Source organism: Odocoileus virginianus, chromosome 21 (assembly GCF_023699985.2).
Source record: "Odocoileus virginianus isolate 20LAN1187 ecotype Illinois chromosome 21, Ovbor_1.2, whole genome shotgun sequence".
Classification (NCBI taxonomy): domain Eukaryota; kingdom Metazoa; phylum Chordata; class Mammalia; order Artiodactyla; family Cervidae; genus Odocoileus; species Odocoileus virginianus.
This window is the reverse complement of record NC_069694.1, coordinates 37,092,433-37,116,954: the sequence shown is the minus strand read 5'-3', so window position 1 is coordinate 37,116,954 and position 24,522 is coordinate 37,092,433. Positions and strand designations below refer to the sequence as shown.

The window sequence follows — 24,522 nt, the reverse complement described above, 5'->3', positions numbered from 1 at the left end:
CTATTTTCTTCATAAGGGTCACTTTTATTTCTCTAACCCTGTCCAGCTCCCATTCTCATCCTAGTTTTTAAATGTTACTTTCTTTTTTATCTTTGTTATTTGTCATGTTTCTTCTTTTTCTTCTGTTTGCATTTTCACTTTGCTAGTAGGAATGTATCCATATAGATTGCACTCCTAACTGCTTCAGATAGTTCATCATTTCCATAATTTGTCTACTCTTTAGTTTGCTGCCTTCACTGTATCTTTTCTTTGGACTTGTCTTGGTTCCTTCTGGTAGTCAATGTTTTCTACCATTTTTTCTTTTTCTTGTTTATTGATTGAGTCATAATTACTCTGGGAGATTTGATATGGTATAAAAATGGAAGTACTTGCTGGATGGGAGGGGAGTTTGGAGGAGCATAGATATGTATAGTTACACTAGAAGTATAGAGGTAACTATAGAAGTAACTATACTTCTCAATCCTCACCCCAATTTCCAAGAAGGCTAGTACTAAATATTGTGCTAACCATCGGACAGTGGCACTCATTTCCCGTGCTAGTAAGGTCAAGCTTAAAATCCTGAATGTTAAGCTTCAGCATTGTGTGAACCAAGAACTTCCAGATTGTGAAGCTGGATTTAGAAAAGGAAGAGGAACCAGAGATCAAATTGCCAGCATTCGCTGTATCACAGAGAAAACTAGGGAATTCCAGAAAAACAACTACCTCTGTTTCATTGACTCTGCCAAAACCTTTAACTATGTGGATCATAATAAACTGTGGAAAGATCTTAAAGAGATTGGAATACCAGACAATCTTACCTGTCTCCTGAAAAACCTCTATGCGGGTCAAAAAGCAACAGTTAGAACCCTGTATGGAAGAACTGATTGGTTCAAGATAGAGAAAGGAGTATGACAGGCCTGTCTGCTGTCACCCTGTTTGTTTAATTTATATGCTGAGTACATCCGTGAGAAATGCAGGGCTGGATGAGTTACAAACTGGAATCAAGATAGGTGGGAGAAACATCAACAACCTCAGATATGTGGATTGTACCACTCTAATGGCAGAAAGCGAAGAACTAAAGAGCCTGTTGATGAGGATGAAGGAGGAGAGTGAAAGACCTGGCTTAAAAATAAATATTAAAAAAACTAAGATCATGGCATCTGGCCCCATTACTGCATGGCAAGTAGAGGGGGAAAAGGTGGAAATTGTGACAGATTTCCTCCTCTTGGGCTCCAAAAATCACTGTGGATAGTGAATGCAGCCATGAAATCAGAAGACGTTTGCTTCTTGGCAGGAAAGCTATGACAAACTTAGACAGTGTGTTGAAAAGCAGTGACATCACTCTGCCAACAAAGGTCTGTAAAGTCAAAGCTATCATTTTCCCATTGGTCACATACACTGTGAGAGCTGAACTGTAAAGATGGCGGGGTGCCTAAGAACTGATGCCTTTGAACTGTGGTGCTGGACAAGATTCCTGAGAGTCCCTTGGACAGCGAGGAGATCAAACAAGTCAATCTTATGGAAATCAACCTTGAATACTCATTGGAAGGACTGATGCTGAAACGGAAACTCCAGTATTTTGGTCATCTGATGCCAACAGTTGACTCACTGGAAAAGTCCCTGATGCTGGGAAAGATTGAGGGCAGGAAGAGAAGAGGGCATCAGAGGATGAGATGGCTGGATGGCATCACCAATGCAGTGGACATGAATTTGGGCAGCTTTGGGAGATGGTGAGGAACAGAGAGGCCTGGCATGCTGCAGTCTCTGGGGTCACATGGAGTCAGACATGACTGGGCAACTGAATGACAGGAAGATACATGTATATGTATGGTTGAGTCCCTTTGCTGTTTACCTGAAACTATCACATTGTTAATCAGCTATACTCCAATACAAAATAAAAAGTTAAAAAATGGAAATATTTGACTATTCTAAATGGAAAGATAGGCTTATAGGTTTTGTTTGTTCTTTTTTAGTGTGGGAAACAGACCTAAATGATATGTGACTCTTTTGATATCCCTAATATAAATTTTTTATCCATAAAACTATTTGAGGTTTTGAAAATGTTTGTTGAATTTCATGTAAAAAAATCAACGAAGCCAGCATTTGATAGTGAACTGAGATGTTCTATACATTGTTTAACTCATAGTAATGTGTAAACAAAAAAGTAATGACAATTATGCAACATAAGCATTTGTTTTTATTTTTCTATAATCTGCTTATGTTCATTATAGCTCATTGGAAGTGTTTAATGTGAAACTGTTTCCCCAGAATTCTGTTTAAGAATTAGAAAAAATGTCTGCCACCAAACACTTCACATATAATTATCTGCTCTAATCATTACCTTGAGAATTGGTTATTAATATTTCTAATTACAGAAGAAGAGTCAAATCTGAAGTTTAGAGAAGTTAGGCAATTTGTGCAAGGTCACCTAGTTAGTAGGGAGCAATCTTAGGATTCACATCAGGCTGTCTGACTCCAGAACTGTTACTCATTGCTTACTTGGTTTATTATTCTCACTTGAGGTTGTGTAAATTTCAGGGAAAATAAGCTTTCTTTTCATTTTCAAAGATCTTTCTTTATGCCATTTTTTTCTGATTGTTTTGTGATATAAGTAGCATTAATTGTTTTTCCCTTGGGACTTCCACAATGGCTCAGCACGCAGAGAATCTGGCTGCCTGCAATGCAGGAGACGTAGGAAGCACAGGTTCATTTCCTGGGTCAGGAAGATCGCTTGGAGGAGGGCATGGCATCCCACTCCAGTATTCTTGCCAGGAGAATCCCATGGACAGAGGAGCCTGGCAGGCTACAGTCCATAGGGTTGCAAAGAGTTGGACATGACTAAAGTGACTTAGCACTCACTGAGGATATATTGGCCTAACAACACCCAGATGTGTTTATCATCAATAACACGATCTTACTGAATACTTTTTAAGCAGGAAATGTTTGTGTAAAAATATTCTCTTAGCTTACATAGACATTTATATATTTGAAATTGAGAATAAGGTTTTTTTTTCTTGATTTTTAAAGGAAAAAGTCACCTCATTATGAAAATGTAAACATCAAGAAAGATCAACAGCAAAATAGCGGCTCAAATCTCCGACAACTTTGTGAAGTAAAAATATTGCAGGAGGAAAAAGAGGTAAGTTAAAAATTAGCCATTTCATCTACATTCTAGATGTTAAGGTCATTGAATCTGAAAAAAAAAGTTAGAGTACTCTTAGATGTACTCTGCCTGCTGGGTAGTTGTCATTCGGTGAATTTTGTGGAAGGAACTAAGGAACTGTATTTAAAATTTCCTTCAAGTGATCGCTATTTCTGCTTGATCACCTCTTGTGGTTAAAACACTCCATACCCCTGAGGCTTCTTGTTCCAGTAGCAGATTACTCTGTTTCTTTCCTTCCTAAACTGACTTAACTTTACCTGCTTGCTGTCTACTGAATTCTCCCTTTTTCTATGACTTCTTTTGAATTCGCCTTTAAATCTTTTCTCTTAAGGATAAACGTTCTAAATACGTTTGATTATTCTCAGTATTTAACTTCAAGATAACTTATCTTCCTTTGAGGTTATCTAGGGATCTTCAGTTTTTGACTTTTTCTCTCTTCAAGATAAGAGGTTGAGAACTAAGAATAATATTCTTGGTACAGTCTGAATAGTACATCGTTTTTATTTTCACTGTTCTAGTTTATATTTATGAATATAAAACTCTAAATGCCATTAACTTTTTTTTTTTCTCGCTATGCTTCAGTTTAATCATTTGGAACTTGTAGTCATAAAAACCTTGGATTTTTTGTAGTCACAGAAACCTTGGATTTTTTTTAAAGTTTATATTTAAACTTAAAAACTTTAAGGTTATAGGATAAACATTTCAAAATGGATCCATTTAGAGTAAGGATAAATGATTCTCAATTGAGAAATCAGTGAGTATTTCAATAAGAATTTTCTCTTTACTTGATTTCCTTGGTTTTCCCCTGAATATTAATCAGCAGTGAAAAATACTGCTTATAGAGTTATTAGAAAAAGATACATTAACAGGGAAATAAAATGCAGTTGTTTTCATAGAATAATAATTATAAATCTCAAACAAGATAAAAAAAAGTGTTAATTAAGAATCATGAGAGAGATTGGTCTGTAGTTATATTGTAATGTGTTTGTCTGGTTTTAGTATTAAGGTAATACTGGCCTCATACAATGAGTTAAGAAGTATTCTTTCTATTTGTGTCCTCTGAAAGAACCTGTAGAGAATTGGTATAATTTTTTCCCCTAAATGTTTGGTAGAATTTACCAGTGAACCCACCCGGGTCTGGTACTTTTAGTTTTGGAAGGCTGTCTTGATTTCTTTAATAGGTTTAGACCTATTCAGATCATCTATTTCTTCTTATGAGAATTTGGCATTTGAACCTTTTTTTTTTTTGGGCAGTTGAACCTTTTAAGGAAGTGGTTTGTTTCATCTAGGTTATCAAATTTGTGGGCATAGAGTTGTTTATAACATTCCTGTATTCTTCTAATGTATATGAGGCCTATAGTTATGTCTCCTCCTTCATTTCTAATATTAGTGATTTATGTCTTCTCTCATTTTTCTTAGTTTGCCAGGTGAGAGGTTTATAAATTTTATTGATCTTTTCAATGAATCAGCTTTTGGTTTTGTTGCTTTTTTCTGTTCATTTCTTATTTTTTAACTTCATTGATTTTTGCTCTAATTCTTAGTTATTTTCTTGGCTATTATTTTGGTATTTAATGTCTTACTTGGGTACTTAATATTTTATTTTGTATTTGCTCTTTTAAAATTTTTTTCTAAGGTGGTAACTTAGATGCTCATATCTGTTTTCAGTGGTATAAATTTCCCTGTAAGAGCTGTTTATCCTGTGTCTCACAATTTTTGACTGTTTCTCTATTCATTTTCATTTAGTTCAAAATATTTGAAAATCTCTCTTGAGATTTCTTCATTGACCCATGTGTTATTTAGAATTGTGATGCTTAATCTCCATGTATTTTGTGAGTTTCCATTGATCTTTCTGTTTTTGGTTTCTAATTTAATTCTACATGGTCTGAGAGCAGACATTGTATGATTTCTAGTCTGTTAAATTTGTGAAAGTGTGTTTATGACTCAAAATGTGGTCTATCTTGGTAAATGTTCTATATGAGCTTGAGAAGAGTGTATTCTGCTGTTGTTGGATGAAGTAGCATGTAGGTATCAATTACATCTAGTTGACTGATGGTTGTTACTGAGTTCAAGCATGTCCTTATGGATTTTATGCCCACTGGTCTGTCTACTTCTGAGAGAGGATGAAATTTCCAACTGTGATAGTGGATTCATTTATTTCTCCTTGCAATTCTATCAGTTTTTGCCTCATTTAGTTGATGCTCTTTTGTTAGGTGCCTACACCTTAATGATCATTACGTCTTTTTAGAGACCTGACCCCTTTACCATTATGTAATGACCTTCTTTATCCCTGATAATTATCTTTACTTTGAAGTATACTCTTTCTGAATAAAAAGCTTTCTATTTTGGCTCTGATGGTAACGAATCTGCCTGCAATACAGGTAGACCTGGGTTTGATCCCTAGGTTGGGAAGATCCCCCAGAGAAGAAAGGCTACCCACACCAGTATTCTTGCATGGAGAATTCCATGGACAGAGGAGCCTGGTGGGCTACAGTCCATGGGGTCGCAAAGTTGGTCACAACTGAGCAACTAACACCTTCACTCTTGCTTTCTTTTGTTTACTATTAATGTGATATATTGTTCCCTATCCATTTACTTTACATTTATATATCTTTATATTTAAAGTGGGATTTTTGTAGACTAGGCTTACTGTACAGCTATAGTGATATCTTGGATCCATTCTGACAATCTGGCTTTTAATTAGTGCATTTAGATCTTTGCCATGAATGATTATTGGTATAGTTGAATTAGTATACACTACTGTTTTCTGTTTGCCCTTATTCTTTTTTTTTTTTTTTTTTGCCTGTACCACACAGCTTGTAAGATCTCAGGAACCTAGGCCATGGTTGTGAAAACCCAGAATCCTACCCACTAGGCCATCAAGGAACTCCCACTTTGTTGATATTTTTGCTGTACATTTCTTCCCCCTGCCTTTTGTGGCTTTAATTATTTTGTGTGATTCCTTTTCTGTCCTTTTTTAGAATATAGCTGTACTTCATTTTTGACTTTTTAAGTGTTCTAGAATTTGCAATATATATTTATATATTTATAACTAATTCTAGTTTACTTTTAAATAATACTGCACTACTTCATGGGTAGTGTGAGTACCTTGTAATTAAAAAAAAAATCCTAGTTTTTCCTTTCTATTGCTTACATCATTGTTGTCATACATTTCACTTATGTTTAAGCATATAGAAACATATGTATATGTGTGTGTATATATATACACATACATAATTGAATAAATTGTTGCTATTATTTTGAGGAAAATAATTATTTGAGAAAAATAATAATGGCTCTGTTAGACCCATAAAGAATAAGAAAAATAAAACTTTTTGTTTTACCTTTACTTATGCATGCTTCAATTCTCTTCCTTTATGCAGATCCAGATTTTGGACCTGTATTACTTTCCTTCTTTTTAGGAAATGTAGCGTTTCTTTTAAGGCAAGTCTGCTAGCAACAAACTTCATCAATTTTTGTTTGTCTAAGAAAGTATTTCTCTTTCATTTTTAAAGGATAATAATTTTTTTCATTTTTAAAGGATAATAAAGGGTGCAGAATTCTAGGTTTTTTTTTTTTCCTCTCAACACTTTATTTCACCTTGCTCTCTTCTTGCTTGCAAAGTTTCTTTGGAGAAGTTAAGTGTAATTTTTGTTCCCCTTTATGTAAGGTGTTTTTTCCTCTGGCTTCTACCAGGGTTTTTTCTTTATCTAATTCTGTATTTTGAAGATGATATGCCTAGGTATAGTGTTTTCAACAGTTCTCTTTGTTTTGGGGACACTGGTGTTCTCTGAGCTTTCTAGATCTGTGGTTTGATGTCCAAAATTAATTTGGGGGAAATTCTCAGTCATTACTTTTTCATATATTTCTTCTGTTCCTTTTTCTCTTTCTTCTACTTCTAGTATTACCATTTGTTATTGTTGTTTGGTCACTAAGACATATCTGACTCTTTTGCAATCCCATAGACTGTAGCCCACTAGGCTCCTCTGTCCATGGAATTCTCCAGGCAAGATTACTGGAGTGGGTTGCCATTTCCTTCTCCAGCAGGATCTTCCTGACCCAGGAATCGAACCCACATCTCCTGTTTGGCAGACGGATTCTATACCACTGAGTCACCTGGAAAGCTCAGTACTACCATTACACGTATATAAAACCTTTGGAGGTGTCTCCCAGTGTTTGGATAGTCTGTTTTGATTTTTTCCCCCCAGTCTTTGTTCTCTTTACTACTTAGTTTTGGGGGTTTCTATTGATATATCCTCAAGGCTAGAGATTGTTTTTTCAGGTTTCTCCAGTTTACTGATAAACCTACAAAGGCATTTTTCACTTGTGTTCTTGTTTCTGGTCCCTAACATTTACTTTAAAATTTTTCTTTTTCTTTTAGGATTTTATCTCCCTTCTTCCATTGCTTATCTATTCTTATATTCTGTGATTTTTTCCTGTAAAGGGTAAATTAGCTAGTTAATCACACATATTTTAAATTCCCAATCTGATTGATTCCACCATCTCTGCTGTGCCTGGTTCCCAGTTGTGTTGCTTACTACCTCTTCCAAAGGAGTTTTTGTTTTCTAATATTTGGTGTAATTTTTCCTTAATAACTGGATGTATTAGTCAGCTTGGGATACTATAAAAGAATGCCATAGACTGGGTGTCTTATAGGCAACAGAAATTTATTTCTTATAGTTCTGTGAGGCTGAGAAGTCTAAGATGAAGGTGCCAGCAAATTCATTGCCTATTGAGGGCCTGTGTCCTGCTCATAGACATCTTTTTGTTGTGTTTTTGCATAGTGGCAGGGGCAAGGGAACTGTCTGGGATTTTTTTTTTTAAAATAAAGGCACTAATTTCATTCATGAGAGCTCTACCCTCATGAGTAAATCACTTCCCAGAGGCACTACCTTCAAATACCATCACATTGGGGGAATAGGTTTAAATGTGTATCTTGCAGGGACAAAAACATTAAATCTCTAGCACTTGACATGATTTATCAGGTAAAGAAACTGATGAAAATATGCCTTTTGTAATGTAGTCTGGGGAAGGAGGAGTGTTCTACAATCCTATGACTAGCTCTCAGTCTTTTAGTGAGCCCATGTCTCTGGACTGTGAACTCCACAAATGTTTCTCAGTGTTTTTCTCTCTCCTTAGCTGGAATAGAATGGCTAGTGTGGCCTGGAGTTGGGTATTTTCTTTATTTTGTGTGGAAGGCAGGACTGGATTTTTTTTCTTATACCAGGTTTACTAGATGTGAATAATAATGCAGCAGTTTAGACCGTGGTTAATGATATTCTCCTGAGAGCAGGCCTTGTTAAGATAAACAGAGTGTTCTGGTATATTTCAAAATGATTCCTTTTCCTCTGTCTCTGCCAGAAACTTAAGGGGATTTTACTCCAGTATTTACTGTGAGAATCTAAGTTGAGCTCCTGGAGTAGATGAGAATTGTGGGGTCCTTGTCTATGACTGAGACCCTGGAGTTTTTAACTTTCAGACTTGTCTGCACTGAGCCTCCAGCAATACATCAAATACAGTTCAGATTTCCCTGCCTTGGCAGTGGTTCCCACAGCGGCTTCTCCGTGTAAGTTTCTGCTCTGGTAAGCGGTGACATCTTGGTTGGCTTGTCTGTCTCTCCAGTCTCGGGGGCAGCCATTTTGCCCTGTGTCTCTGCTCTCTCATGGATTCAAGAAGAGTTTGATTTTTCACGCTGTTCAGGTTTTTACTTCTTGTCAGGGAAGAGTGTCAACATTAAACTTTCTTACATGTGGGACTGGAGACTGGCAGTCAGGAAACAAGTTTTTTAAACAAAATATTTTTTGGCAATGACATCAGCAAGATGGTGAACTTGGAGTCCCAACATTCTTCTCTCCCCATAAAATAGTAACACTCAATAAACAACTATATCCTGATGCAAATAGCTCTGGGAAAGCTCTGCAGTGCAATGAAGAAGCTACGGAGTCCTCAAGGAGCTTCAAAACTAAGGATGGTCATGTAGGAAATTGTAGAAGGCATTTTGCCTGCATGACCTCATCCCTCAGTCCACAGCTAAGTTATGAAAGATATACAGAATACTTTATCTAAAGTAAAAGTTCAATTATTAAGACAAAAGAAGAAGAAAATCACACCAGAAAGGTGATTTTCCCCATGCATTTTTCTCTCTGTGCCTAGGAAAAGATCCCATGGGAAAGGGAGTGGGGGTTCTCTTGGAGCTGGTCTGGTATAGGCACAGTGGTGCCTGTAGGCCGCAGTGGTGGTGCCAGTGTCTGAGATGAGGCTGCCTGGAGAACTGGTGCAGAGCCAGGGTCTTGGCCTTGAATGGTGGGTGGTGGATCCAGCCCTGGGGGGTGAGTAGCGGAGGTGAGTAGTGGCAGTTCCTTCTCGAAGGGAGGCATAGTAACATGAAATAGAGGCAGTTCCATCAGCTGGCTTCTACTAACTTTGTGTTCTGTTCTTTCTCTTGGTGTTGTTTGAGATTTTTCTGGTTTTTTAAGTTAGCTTGTATCACTGTAAGCTTCCCTGTTAGACCTGCTTTGGCTTCATGCCATAGGTTTTGGATTGTCGTGTTTTCATTTTCATTTGTCTCCAGGTATTTCTAAAAATTTCCTCGTTAATCTCTTCAGCAATCCATTGGTGACTCATAACATACTGTTTGTGCTCTTTACAGTTTTTTTCTTATAGTTGATTTCTAATCTCATGGTGTTGTGGTCACAAAAGATGCCTGATATGATTTCAGTTTTCTTAAATTTACCAAGGCTTGCTTTGTGGCTGACCTTATTGCTTTAAATGTTTTCTCTGTATCTTTAATTTTTGCCATTTTAATTGCAATCTGCCTTGGCCTGTTCCATTTTGAGTTAATCCTGTATGGGACTCTTCGTGCTTCCTGGACTTTGATGTCTGTTTTCCTTCCCAGGTTAGGGAAGTTTTCAGTTTTTAGTTATTATGTCTTAGTAGTTTCTCAGGCCCCTTCTTTCTCTCTCTCATTCTTTTAGGACCCCTATAATGAGAAAATTTATGTGTTTGATGTTGTCCCAGAGGTCTTTTAAACTGCTCTCATTTCTTTTCATTCTTTTTTTCTTTCTCCTTTTCAGTGGCAGTTATTTCCATCATTCTGTCTGATCCATTTCTCTGTATCATTTAGCCTCCTCTTAATTCCTTTTAGTGTATTTTTCATTTCAGTTATTGTGTTCTTCATCTCTGTTTGATTGTTCTTTATATTTTCCAACTCTTTGTTAAACACTGTGCACCTGTTTTCTCAAATTCTTTGGTCATCTCTACAATCATTACTCTGTAGTCTTTCTTGGTAGACTGCCTGTTTCCACTTTACTTCGTTCTTCTTCTGGAATTTTATCTTGTTCCTTTGTCTGGAACATATTCATCACTGCCTCATTTTGTCTAGGTTGCAATTTTATTTTTATGTGTTAGTTTTGCAATTTTTTAAAAATGTATTTTTATGTACATTAGTTAACATTTCTCAACCTTGTAGAAGTGACCTTCTGTAGGGGATGTCGTATGTGTCTTAGCAGCACACTCCCCTCTTATCACCCAAGCTATATGTTGGAGGGGTTCCTCATATGAGGGCTGGTGTGTCCTTATTTGAAAGTGTTCGGGTAGGCTTTGCTGGCCCCTTGTCCAGTGGGTTGCCACGCCCTACCTTGTGTGGGAGCTACTGGCTGTTGTTCAGTGGAGTCTGGTCACCACGTGGTTAGATTCAGGACCCTAGGGGACCGTGGGGCTAGTACTGCCTCAGTGGTGGGCAGTGTAGGGTCCTGAAGACTCTGAGACTGTCGCCTGCCCACTGTGGGTGACGCCTGTTCCTGGGGTTAGTGCTAGACTCTTGGCAGGCAGAACTGTTCCTGGAGCCTGGCGGTAGGGCCCAAGGATCTCAGAGCTTGTTTCAGACCATTTGTGTGTATGTGGGAGGTTCTTCACACAGTTGGGTGTGGGATCTGGACTGTCTTGAAGCTTGTGCTAGCCTGCTAGTGGGTGGGTCCAGGGCCCACCTGGTCCCAGGGTAAGGTCTGGCCTGCTGTAGTGGGGTGGATCTGCAAGCTGTGGGATCATAGTTGTCTTGTACATGGTGTTTGCCCCCTGATGCATGAGGCTTGTCTAGAGGCTAGTGCAGGCTTCCCACAGGGAGGGGCAGTGCCTGCTGCTGTAGATTAAGCTGGTCTTAACCTTCTAGTGGGCAGGGCAGTGTCTGGAGGTGATTATGGGCTCAAGAAGTCTTTAGACAGCCTGTCTGGTGATGAGTGAAGTTGTGTTCCTGCTCAATTAGTTATTTGGCCTGAAATGTCCCTACACCACCTACAGGCTACTGGATGTGGCCAGGTCTTGGCACAAATGAGCTAGGATGGCAGCCACCAACAGCATTGTTAGTACAGTAGATTGTTCCTAAGAATGGCTACCACCAGTGCTTTTGTTCTCTGTGTGAGCCATAGCCACCTGCTAGCTCCATGGGGGGCTCTCCAGGACTAGCAGGAAGCTCTGGCTCAGGCTCTTATAAAATTACTGCTTTTTCCCTGGAGTCCACGTTGTCTCATGGTTCCTTCTTTATGACATTAGTTGTGGAAGATCTTTCCAGGCTTTTTCCTTGACGGTTGTTCTGAAGATAGTTGTGATTTTGGTGTTCTCATGAGGGGAGGTGAGCTCAAGATCTTTGTACTCCACTATCTTGCCCCAACCTCAAAATTTACTTCTTTTTCTTTTAGAGGTTTGCTTTGTTGGAAAAAATAGCTTTATTCTGATGTAGTTCATGTGTGATATGATTATTTAAAGTAGATAGTTTCATGGTTTAGTGTGTCCTCAGAGTTGTGCAACTGTCACCACAGTCAGTTCTAGAATATTTTAATTCACCCCAGTAAGCGGTCATTTCCATCCTCCCCCAATCCTCCTAGCTCTAGGCCATCAATAATTCATTTTCTGGCTCTGTAGATTTGTTTGTCTGAACATTTCATAGTATGGAATCATACACATTTGTCCTTTATTGACTTCTTTCATTTGGCATAGTGTTTTCTCGGATGCAGCATGTATCAGTGTTTTATTTCTTTTTGTGGCTGAATAATATTACATTGTATGGATATACCACATTTTGTTTATCTGTTCATTAGTCGACACACATTTGGGTCATAATCACTTTTTAGCTAAGAAGAAAAGTAGTAAGTATAGCAGTATGCTAAGTGAAAGCATAAGAATAATGCCATGAGAGGGAGGTGGGGAGGGGGGATCAGGATGGGGAATACATGTATATCCATGGCTGATTCATGTCAATGTATGACAAAAACCACTACAATATTGTGAAGTAATTAGCCTCCAACTAATAAAAAATAAATAAAAAAAAAAGAAAAAAAAAATTCCTTCAAAAAAAAAAAGAATAATGCCATGAACATTTGTGTATGAGTCTTGTATGGACATATGTTTTCAATTCTCTTGGGTAGGAGTAGAATTGTTGTATAATACTGTAATTCTAACTTTTTGTGGTACAAACAGGTGCACTATTTTACCTTGTGATCACTAAAATATGAAGGTTCTAATTTCTTTCCACCATTGCAGCACTTGCTATAGTTTTTCTTTTTGATTATGGCCATCGTAGTAGGTGTGAAGTGATATATTTTTGCAGTTTTGATTTACATTTCCTAAACATTAATGATATTGAGTATCTTTTCATACACTTATTGGTCACTTGTATATCTTCCTTAGAGAAATGTCTAACTAGACTTGGCCCATTTAAAATTTTTATTGTCTTTTTCTTATTGACCTTTAGGAGTTCTGTAAATTTGATTTGTTTTTCTCTTAACTTATGATTAATTTGAATAGCATATACAAGAAATAACTTATTTCTTGTACATGAAATCTTTTTAAAAAATGTATTTATCTTATGTCCCCAGTTAAACCATTATTCTTAGAGAACAGGACTCTTTCATTGTACTTTCTTTCTTCCTTTTTTTTTTTGTATTCCTATAGTTAGAGAAGTAAGATACATAATGTTTTTTGAATGAATGATTACAAATCTGAAAAATGTGCAGTTTTACTTTAAAATATTTATTTTCTCTTGCTTCCCAATTATAATATTGCCTTAGAAGGATAAATTTTAAAGCAATAAAGTAATTAGGCAAGTAAATGCTCTAATGTCTTTGGATGTAAATATTTTCTGATGGTACAGCAAAATACAATATATAATAATATGAATTGTTGTTGTTTGGTCACTAAGTCATGTCAGACTCTTTTGTGACCCCGTAGACTGTAGCCCTCCAGGCTCCGACTGGGTTGCCATTTCCTTCTGCAGGGGATCTTCTTGACCCAGTGATCGAACCCCCTTCTCCTGCATTGGTAGGGGCATTCTTTACCACTCAGCCACCTGGGAAACCCAATAATATGAGTACAAACATGAATATTCATAACTCAAATATAAATATGATAATATGAATGATTGTGATTTTTGTTTATCATATTCTTGAAATCTATTTAATTCTGTTATAGGCACAATATTATTACAATATATCTTTTGAATTTATTCTGGCATTTGACTCTACTGATAAATTCTATTAAGAAATACAAATATATCTCTAATGGTTTTGTAATTCTGTGAATACCCTAAAAACACCCGAGTTGTACATTTTAATGGATAAATTATATGATATAATGTAAAAATTATATCTCAATATAGCTGATATATACATGAGAAAAGAAATCCAAATATTAACTTTTATTCAACCTGAATGTTTTCCACAGGAATATGTCTTGCCTTGGCAATGAAATTTCTTGTTAGTATTCTTTTTAATATTAACGAAGTCTTTAATATATACAAATACTTAAGTTATTTCTATTGAAACTCTTTGATTTGGTAATAAAAGACTTAAGAAATTGCTGTAAATAGCTCCTGACCACTTAAAAATCTGAGTAAAATTTCACTGAAAGTGAAAATGAAGTCACTCAGTCATGTCCGACTCTTTGCAACCCCATGGGCTGTAGCCTGCTAGGATCCTCTGTCCATGGGATTTTCCAGGCAAGAATGCTGGAGTGGGTTGCCATTTCTTTTTTTAAAATTTCACTAGGTGGCGCCAATACTTTGAGTCTTTATTGACAGAAAACCTTATTTATTTGTTAATTTCCCATATTCAATAAAATAAAAGGTTAAAAATTATGTGCCTTGTAGTTATCATGAGCAAATCTAAATTGGAAGTTTTATTTCTTTGGAAGTTCTGCCAAATAGAAATAACTTGGAACCATATATTTTAAAATGTTATTTAAATTCTAGTTGCAGACTGAGTTATAGATTTTTCATTTTACTTATCTATTAATATATAAATTTATGAAAACTGTTAGAATTTTAAAGTTATTTTAAAATTATAATCAATAAAGTTGGTTTTCCTATAGAATATACCTAAAAATAATGTATTTGTCTTAAGTAAATATTAGGTAGAAATATCTACCTAAGATATTAAATAGAAGTCTTCAAGTAGAAAGTTGTAGTATGAAATAAGTAAAAATACACTAAAAAGATTAATAACGACATAAGCAGCAGAAATAATATATAGCCTTTTGTGACTATTTTTGAAGTCTGTCATTACAATAATTCTGATGATTTTATTTTATGGGTGAATGGTTCCAATATTTCTGATGCAAAATTCCACCTTTTCACTTTTCACTGCTAGCCTTTAATATTTATTAAACTACCTGATTAGTGGGCATTATAACAGATACTTGGTAATTTATTGCAGCTAGAAATATGTAGTGGTTACCTTGAAAGAAATGAACTTTGAGGATAAACAAACATTTAAGAAGATTTGCAGAAAATTATTTTCTCCGCAAACACAAATTAATTGTTTGAATTATGGTTACTGTACCTAGAAATCTGAGTGATCACTTTTCTTATTTTTTAAGATATCTTTTCCAAGTTTTAAGTTATGGATTTCAAAAAGAAAAAAAAGATGTCAAGAAAGGTTGGAGGAAAAGATAGAATCATTAAAATATGAATGGAGAAAAGTGTGAGAAAAGCAGTGAAGTTGAAGTTGGAAACTTTTTTTTAATTGCTTAAACAGTGATTCAGTATCTTTTAAAAGAGCATCTATCTTCAAGTGTAATTGTATAATAGTTTGTACTATTATTAGTGAGTTTTATATATACTGAAGTCGTATTTGTGGGAAAAATCTAAGAACTATGTAAAATAAATAAAGCTTTCTTACATTAATTTGTATTTTAGTGGTAAAGAGTTCAGGTTTTGTAATCACACTGCAATTTCTTGCTCCATTACATACTAGTTGTGTGAGCATGGGCAACTTACTTTGCCATTCTAAGCCTATATACTTGCCCTTCTAAATTTCTAAAGTATGAATAATAATATATATAAAGATGTCATTGTGAAAATTCAGTGAAATGTGATCACACACACACACTGCTTAATACAGTGTTTGGCATTTGATCATACCATTTTGTGGCTAGAAAGGTGATGAATGTTACAAAGTTTTCTGAATCAAAGGACTTACACATTGATGGATGATACAAATATATAAAGAATTATAAAATGATATCCAAATAAGGTACAGTGAGACTTCAGAAGAGAAAGTCACTGATTCTGCTTGGGGAATGACATAAGTCAGGAAAGAATTCTAAAATGTGTTTGAGTTTTGAGTAATGAGTTGGTGTTTGTAATGGAGTAGAACAATATAGGCAAAGAGGATGTGCAAAGCCATGAAGTTTCAAGCAAAGCAGTTTTTATTTGGATGATAATGGGCTAGTAAATATTTTAAACAGAAGGTTCATGAACAGTTTTGTAATTTCAGGAAAACAGGACAGTAAGCTGTGAATCAAATGGATGGAATATGGGGAAAGGGAGGGAGGGAGAAGTCATGAGGTGATGTGTAGTGATTCACATAGTGGATGGCTGTGTTAAGATAGTGGAATGAGAGGGTAGTGATATATACCTGGATGTTAGCATTGATTTTTACCTGGTGGTTAATTTGATATGGGAAGATGACTGGCAAAGTTGAGGATGATACAGGTTTCCATTTAAAATACTGGGTAAATGGTGTTGTACAGAGAGAAAATATAGAAAGAAAGCTTACCACACTGTGTGTGTGTGTGTGTGTGCATAATACTAGGGGATCACATTCTTTTATGCATCTATTTGTTATATAGGTAGAAATGTTTTGAAGATAGAAAACTGAGAAAAATTTGGACTGGAGGTTTAGGAATTAGTCTTTGGTTTAGTTATATAATTCATAAAAGGTGAGGGTTGAACCAGGGAGATTGATAGTATTTAATAGACAAATGGAGGAAAAGGGATTTAAGAAAGGAACTAGGATGATTAAAAATGGTAGGGACAAAATAGGGAGGAGTGATCTCACGGGGGCCAGATGAGGATTGTGTTTCAAGAAAGTAGCTGCCCCCTGTCTTATATACTTTGCATAAGTTAACAAAGGTAAGAACTGAAAATGGTCCCCTGAACTTTGCAGAAGTTTGAGATCAGTGGTTGCTTTAGTAAAGCATTTCTGATGGACTAGGTTGAAGATAGCAGGGTGGTGGTGGATTGAAGAATGGATCGATGGGAAAAAATAGGATTCTATGAATATGTTTAAAATGAAAGGCAGAGATAAGCTTTTATCCATTTTTTTCTCCCTAAAGGAAAGACACCATAATTATCTGCATATGCTATTTCAGTTCAGTTCAGTTGCTCAGTTGTGTCCGACTCTTTGCGACCCCATGAACACCAGGCCTCCCTGTCCATCACCAACTGCTGGAGTCTACCCAAACCCGTGTCCATTGAGTCGGTGATGCCATCCAACCATCTCATCCTCTGTTGTCTCCTTCTCCTCCTGCCCTCAATCTTTCCCAGCATCAGGGTCTGTTCAAATGAGTCAGTTCTTCGCATCAGGTGGCCAAAGTATTGGAGTTTCGTATATGCTATTTACTTTTTGTTAATTTGGGATTATTGCCAAGATAAAAGCTAGGTTAATGATTTTAAATAGCCTGATAATAATTAGGCTATTAATATTTTTTTAATTCAAGAAGCATTTATAGAAGTGAGTATTGTATGCTTAGCATTACACTAGTTGCCTTAGGATTTCAGAAAGTTAAGAAAAAAGTTTTTTATTTGCCTTTGGAGACACAAATTATGTAGAAGAAACAATTAGAGAAAAATATATGGTATTCTCTCTAACTTATGCTGAATGAATGAATGAATGACATTTATTTATGATGGCTGAAAACAGGGTGTGTGTGAAATATGGGGATATACAGAATGTTGTTGTGTAGTCACTAGGTCATGTTTTACTCTTTTGCGACCCCATGGACTGTAGCCCACCAGGCTCCTCTGTCCTTGGGATTTTCCAGGCAGGAATGCTCGAGTTGGGTGCCATTTCCTTCACCAGGGATATACGGAGCGGGATGGGCCTTAGCACTTCTTATGTTGACGTGCAGAACTGTTACAGTCCGACCCTTTACGACTCCAGCTGCACACACCATAACTCTACACGCACTCAGGACTTGAGTCACGTTGGACTGTCCCCTCAGCCCCTACTTCTTGCTCTGCATAAACTAGTCTTTTCCCTACAGTGCCCCCTTTCTCTTCATGCAGCTGACTCCCAGTCACCAGTGAGATTCATCTCCTAGTTATCTCTGCATACATCAATCACAGCATTTATCATACTATATTGTAATTGTCTGTTTCTGCCAAACCATGCCATTCTTGAGGGATTACGTCTTATTGAATTTAAATCCCTAACATGTTGTAGACTAAAAGAATTATTGAATGAATGAAAAAATCATGTTAAACTATCTCTTAAAGGAAATGTTGGAGAACAGATCAATGGAGAGTAAGCAGATGAGGACATTTTGAGTAGAAATATAAAACAACGTTTGTATAGCTGGCAGACTAGTCTGACTAATCTAAGTGAGATTGTTTTAGTGAGTACTGAGAGAGCTCTAAAGATGGAAATAATGAAGAGCTTTAATGCAAGCTGGAAATGTCCAGATTCCACATAAATTGTAATAGTCATTCTTAAGCAGGAAGATGTAGAAAAGTTTTTCAGATTTTTTTATTCTGATAGTTTATGTTTTACAGACTCCCGTTTTCAAATCTAATCTGTTTCTAAAAACATATTGGATAGCAAATACATGGGTAGCAGGAACCTGTGTTCTGTTATTTAATGTGACAAAAAAAATAATATAACCAACCCATGCAAAATCATACATCAATTTCCCCAAATACTCTTAAACAGCTATATAACAGTCACACAAGAATTTCAGCAAGGTATTTAAAACACCAGTTACCTAATTAAGGAAAAAAAGCATTTATTGATCACATCTATATGTTTGTGTGCAGTAGACAATAATACTCTTCTATATCAGATATTACTTGTAAATTTGCAAAAGCCTATTCTGTATTGTAAATAAATAGTAAAATAGTATGTTATAGATACTAAAAGTATCTAAATTTTCTGGGTTGATTGAATCCTTAGCCACCTGGCAAAAGCACGATCTGGAACCAGTAAAGTGCTAAGCTTGGGGAGCATGGGAATGGTGGGAGGGAATGGGAACGTGCTGAGTCCAGTAAGGTGCCCTAAACCAAAGAGTAGTGATCACATTAGGATAATAGCTAAGATAGACTGCAGACTGCTTTGCACTCTCAGCCTACCTTTGTGCAGGGCACTTTTTTTGCTGGCATGCATCTTCAGATTCATTATAATAAGTTCCTATTTAAGTATTGAATTTGGGGTAAGATATTTGGCATGTCATTATTTAAATATTTGCTTTCAGGTAATGAAAGTTTGAATAGTGATGTAGAACCTGTTTCATTGGGTTCTTTTAAAAATGAAGTGAAGTAGATGATCTTTGTTGTGGACTGAGAAGTTTTTTGATTTGCTAAATCTTATTATTCTTAGTATATAAAAAAAATGGAGAGTTCTTTCTTGAATTAGTATTTTTTTAAATGTCTTTTTTGATTCTTCTTTCATTAAAGTAAAAAACACTAAAAACTATAGTGTGGACTTTGTGAAAGTCCAATGGGTTTGAATTCTATTTTGATGTTTGTTAGCTGTAGGTCCTTGGGCAAATTGTTCAGCTATTATGAGGCTCTCCCATAAAATAGAGACTATCTCATAGTTTGTTGTAAGAGTTAATTGGAACAGTGAAGGAGGTATGCTTCCTTCCTATAATAGAGTACTGATTATAGTGATAAATACCTAGTACTCAAATATTACTTTTTTGTAAAACTAAAAACATAGCACATTTAAAGTCAAAGTACCTGCAAAACTTTTCTTTTGGATTATACCTTACTGATACATCTTCATTTAACTTTAGTCAAAGTAATATATTGGGTCTTAATAGTTTAAATTTTTTTTTCTCTATTCATCTGAGCCATTGTCTACCCCTCCCCCCAAATTATTTTGTTTTTTTCTGTAACAAAGTGTTTATAAAAGGAACATGAGTTCTGTGATAACCATAGCAGTTTTGTTCATTGTTGTGAATATTCTCCAAGCTGGTGACAACCTAATATTTATCAGTATGTGAGTGGTAAAATAAATTGTGAATATTTATACAGCATAATACTATTTAGCAATAGAAAGAGCTAACCATGGAATGACTTATTCACAAAACTTCATGGTGAGTCTCAGGATTATTCTCCTGAACAAAAGAAACCTGATACTAAAAAATTACTATATGATTCCATTTATATAAAACTCTAGAAAGGACAAATTAACTGAAAACAAATTAGCTGTTGCCTGTGTCCTGGAGTAGAAGAATTATCTGGAAGGTGGTATGTGAACACTTTGCGGTGATAGAAATATTCTGTACCTTGATTATGGTGATGGTTACAGAAGTTTTGGATCTTTTAAAACTCAAGAGTTTACATTGAAAATGGGTGTATTATATGTTAGTAAATGACATTATAGTGTAAATTATATGATTTACATAGTTTACTGGCGTGTAAACTGTGAGAAGGCATAGATTTTTGTTGTTGTTCATTGTGATGTATCCCTACTTCCTAGAATGGTCCTTTTGTGTATTTGATGAGTGAATTGATAAATCTGATAGACACTTAAATACAATAAGTTATGAACATTTCCTTTTCAGTATTTTTTCCTACAGTCTTTTTTCCACTTGTTAGTCTTGTCTGTTTTTCATATAATAATGTATTAGTTGATATTTTCCAAGAATTTCTATGAATAAAAGGATCCAACTCCACTAAAAATCTTCTTGACCTATTCAAAGTAAAGGGAAATTTATATCTGTATATTTTTATCAATGATTTAGAAAGAAGAAATTATGATATTCCTAAATACTTATGTAAAGGGAGTTCTTTTCACCAGGGTTAAAATCCACAGAAGACTTACATTCTCTGATGTGAGAAATTTGCAACCACGTATTTAGTCATGCTCTCAGAGCTTCGTGGTAGCTCAGACAGTAAAGAAATCTTTCTGCAATGCAGGAGACCAGGCTTTGATCCCTGGGTCAGGAAGATGCCCTGGAGGGAATGGCAACCCACTCCAGTATTCTTGCCTGGAGAATTCCATGGATAGAGGAGCCTTTAAAATTGTGCTTTTTAGTAGAGACCCTGTAGTCTCCCAGTTTTTATTTTTATTTTTTGAAAAATTGCATGCAGATTGGGCCACTAATACATTGTTTGCTTGGGAAATACAATATAATCAAACAGGAGTTGAATGAAGTTTCCAGCTACTTGACTATGAAAAGTACCCAACAGTCTTACATTTTTGCTATGGGACTTTAAAAAATCTTTATGTTGTAGTATAGCTGATGAACAGTGATGTGTTAGTTGTAGGTGTATAGCAAAATGATTCAATTATACCCATGTAAGTATCCATTCTTTTTCAAATTCTTTTCCCATTTAGGTTATTACAGAATATTAAGCTGAGTTCCCTGTGCTATACAGTATGCCCTTGTTGGTTAACTATTTTAAATAAAGCAGTGTATACATGTCAATCCCAAATTCCCAATCTATGCTCTCCCTCACCCTTTCTTCCTGGTAGCCATAAATTAATTCTTTAAGTCTGTGAGTGTTTCTGTTTTGTGAATAAGTTCACTTTTATAATTTTTGTTTAGATTCTGCATTTAAGTGATACCATATGATATTTATCTTTCTCTGTCTCACTTACTTCACTTAGTATGATAATCTCCAGGTTCATCCTATGGGATATTTTTTATAGTTATTTATAGATACCTTTTGCTTTTATCTGGTGTTTATACTCTGTTTCATATATCCATGCTAGCTGAATAAAAGGCCCCTAGGTAAGTGAAGTTGCTATAAAACAAGGTATGGTTATGATATAAATCAAGTAGACTTTGTTTTCAACTTTGATGTGTAGAAAGAAAAAGACTTTGGACATTATGAGTTAGAAAATATGGATGTGAAATTGATTCATCTCTTATTAAATGTGGATGCTGAAAAGTAACTTAATGTTTTAGAGTTTTAATTTATAAAGTAAGAGTTATGATAATTCCTACTTCACAGGATTACATAAGACATGAGATAGTGTGTGTGAAAGCACTTACTGCATTTAAGGTACTACATATATCAATTGCTGCTGTTTGAGAAAAAAAATCCCTATCTACTTTTCTAATGTAATGCCATGAAACTGAGTGACAGAGCAGCCATATGTAATTCGTCTTTGTGTACTGTTCTTGAAGATAGAGTTTGTGATAGTTACATCACTGCCTTCATGTGAGTAAAACTAATCTTTGCTATATTTCATAATGTGATTATGTTATTGCTGTGTTTATAAGTATACTTTGAGTTTGCCTATTTTTAAATTATTTGAGTCATCCTGTTCTGTTTTTTAAAAATTCACATCGCTTTTTTTATTGGAATTTTAGTTAGTAGACTAAAAGAGACACCTTTTCTCTCTAAGAGTAGCTACTGGGGTGGTGTGTGTGTTTATATTTGTTGTGTGCATGTGTTCACATATAAATTGTAACTGTTAAGGATTGTCAGAAAGTATAAGTGAAAGTCAATCATGGTTACCAATCTAGTAAACAGATTTGTTCTAAGGGTAAATTATTCATTTGTGACTAAAGCAACAGGTTGTTTTAAATCTCTATCCAGAAAGTGAACTTTATAGCAATATAGTTTATAAACTGTAAACGTTCCTTCAAACATAAACAATTGCTTGACATTAGATAATATTTCTTATCTTAACATTAGATAATACATAAAATATAGTTTTATGTATATATAAATGTGTTTTTTAAAGTTGTTTGTTTTCACTTTTTGATTTTGTGTATTTACCTTTTATATGTATTAATTTTTCTAAGAACCAATTTATGGCTACATTAGTTTTTCTTTATGAGTTTAGGTATAATATAATACAGATTTATTCTGAAAAACAGCTACATAAATTATTATTATTGAGTCTTACCCATAGCATCTTTAGGAAAGTAAAATGAGCATCTCTATACATTTTTTAATGGGCATATAAACATTTCATTGTCTCTGTAAGTGAGCATTCTTTTTGAAAACTGGAGTGAAATAATTTTATTTCAAAGCAGTTAATGAAAATATATTTTAAGAAGTAACATTATAGAGTGATTTTTATCCTATATAAATAACAAATATACAACACATACAAATATTCTTAAAGAATTTTGCTGTAAAAGAAAATGTTGCCTTTTGTGTTGCATATATATAGTGTTGCTATCACCATATGGAGCTATCTTGTGGATCAGTCAGTAAAGAAATTTAGGAGGAATTAATTTCTCAAAAGTGCTAGTAGTAGTAAGTTTATTTTAAAAGGCTGAGTATAATAAACAATAGTAGTATTTTCTAAGAATTGGTAAAGGCAAGTAGTAAAGAATGAGTTTGTAAGAGAAAGTGAAAGCAGTGTCCTGGTAAGACTGATGAGTATGAAATACTCATCTTTGCTTTTCAAACCAAACCTTTTAGGTCATCAATCAGTTAAGAGTGGCAAGTAGTGACCATTAGGTGGATTCATTAACACCCTGCCGCCTGCTTGTACAGGGTGACCCACATCTGTCTTCATTAGAAGTTTTCTGGTTGCTGGTAGTGAACAGATGGGTCATTATTGCCAACACTGCCCTCTGGGGCTACCTGGAGGACATGCAAAGTCATCCTACATAGGACACATCCATATTTACCTACTAGGGTATACACAAAATATTTTGAGTAATGATGATATATTGAGATATTTTTAACCAAAGGCCTGCCCATGCGGATTCATATTTGTAAACTGTTTATGCAAAAATATTATTTTGGAGGAGAGGGAAATTGCTTAAATGCATATTTAAAATATAACTATTTGAACATTTGTGAAAGCTTAGATACAGTTGAATTGTAAATTAGACATAAGTTGATAAATTTTTATTCAGGTTATTTGAATTTAACAGTATATTGAAAAACTTCAGTAGAAGCATGGTGTGTAATAGACATGGTTTTTATTGACAATGCTTTTATGTGTAATATTTCAAGATTTCCTTCCATTTGTTTAGTAGGGTTCAAATAAGATTATACCTTAAAACATATGATACTAAACTCCAAATTTAAGATATTAAAAGCTTAAATACATATATTTGATCCGTCTAACTGACTTAAATAAAAGGAAAGTCATGTTTATGGTCTTAAAGTATGTGGTTTTAGTATTGAATTATATCTGAGACTGTTTCTTTCAGAGGCAGCAAACACTTTTGTTATGGTAGATTAATTACACTGGTGGTGCTTTCCTGGGTGTAACGATGGGAAGATACTGACTGTGCACATTTATCTCTCTGCACTGTGCTTCTTTTTTTAATCTACTGAGATGCCTCTATTCATTAATGTTCAGAGTTACCAGAAATGCAGGCTACATGTATAAACTTAGAACATTAAAAAGAAAACTAATTTATGAAATGGTTACTCTTCCCATTATACTGTAATGTGGTATTTTAAATCTAGTGTTCTGAGTTTAGAAATCTGGAGGCTGGGGTCCTGGGTAAATTGGAAGACAGAAATTCTAGGAATTATTTTTTTCCTTAAATCTGACTGACTGGCTAGTGATGAATTTGGTTTCTTTCATGTAAGTTTTTAACAGAGAACTTTTATGAGGGCTCTTACATCATGATGTTTCTGATGTTAATAATAACAGTAATTGTGGGCTAGCTTTCCCTTTATATTACAGCATTCTTAGAAGATATTCTTTGCCTAAGAAGCCAAATGAGGGTATACTGCAAGCACATTGCCCTGCTTTTTGTAAAAAAGTAAATGTTTTCTTCTTGTTGGTTTGTTAGTTTTGGCAATGATCAACTTGCTTTACAGTTAGGGAGAGGAAAAAACCATAGATTCTTTAAGGATCACATTTGGAATGAAACTCAAGCTCTGTGTCTAAGATAAAATTTATTTTATTTCAGGAAACTGCTTATATTATTTCCAAAAGGAACAAAGACAATAAAAGAAT

At 35.1% G+C, this 24,522-nt stretch overlaps 1 protein-coding gene across 1 annotated transcript in view; it reads left to right on the top strand.

Annotated features, from left to right (window-relative positions):
* STPG2 (sperm tail PG-rich repeat containing 2) overlaps window positions 1-24,522 on the top strand; it is a 597,856-nt gene that overhangs the window by 36,791 nt on the left and 536,543 nt on the right. The window contains exon 7 of the mRNA XM_070452400.1: window positions 3,007-3,118. Within this exon, the coding sequence (XP_070308501.1) occupies window positions 3,007-3,118 (112 nt within the window). The remainder of the gene's footprint in view (window positions 1-3,006; window positions 3,119-24,522) is intronic.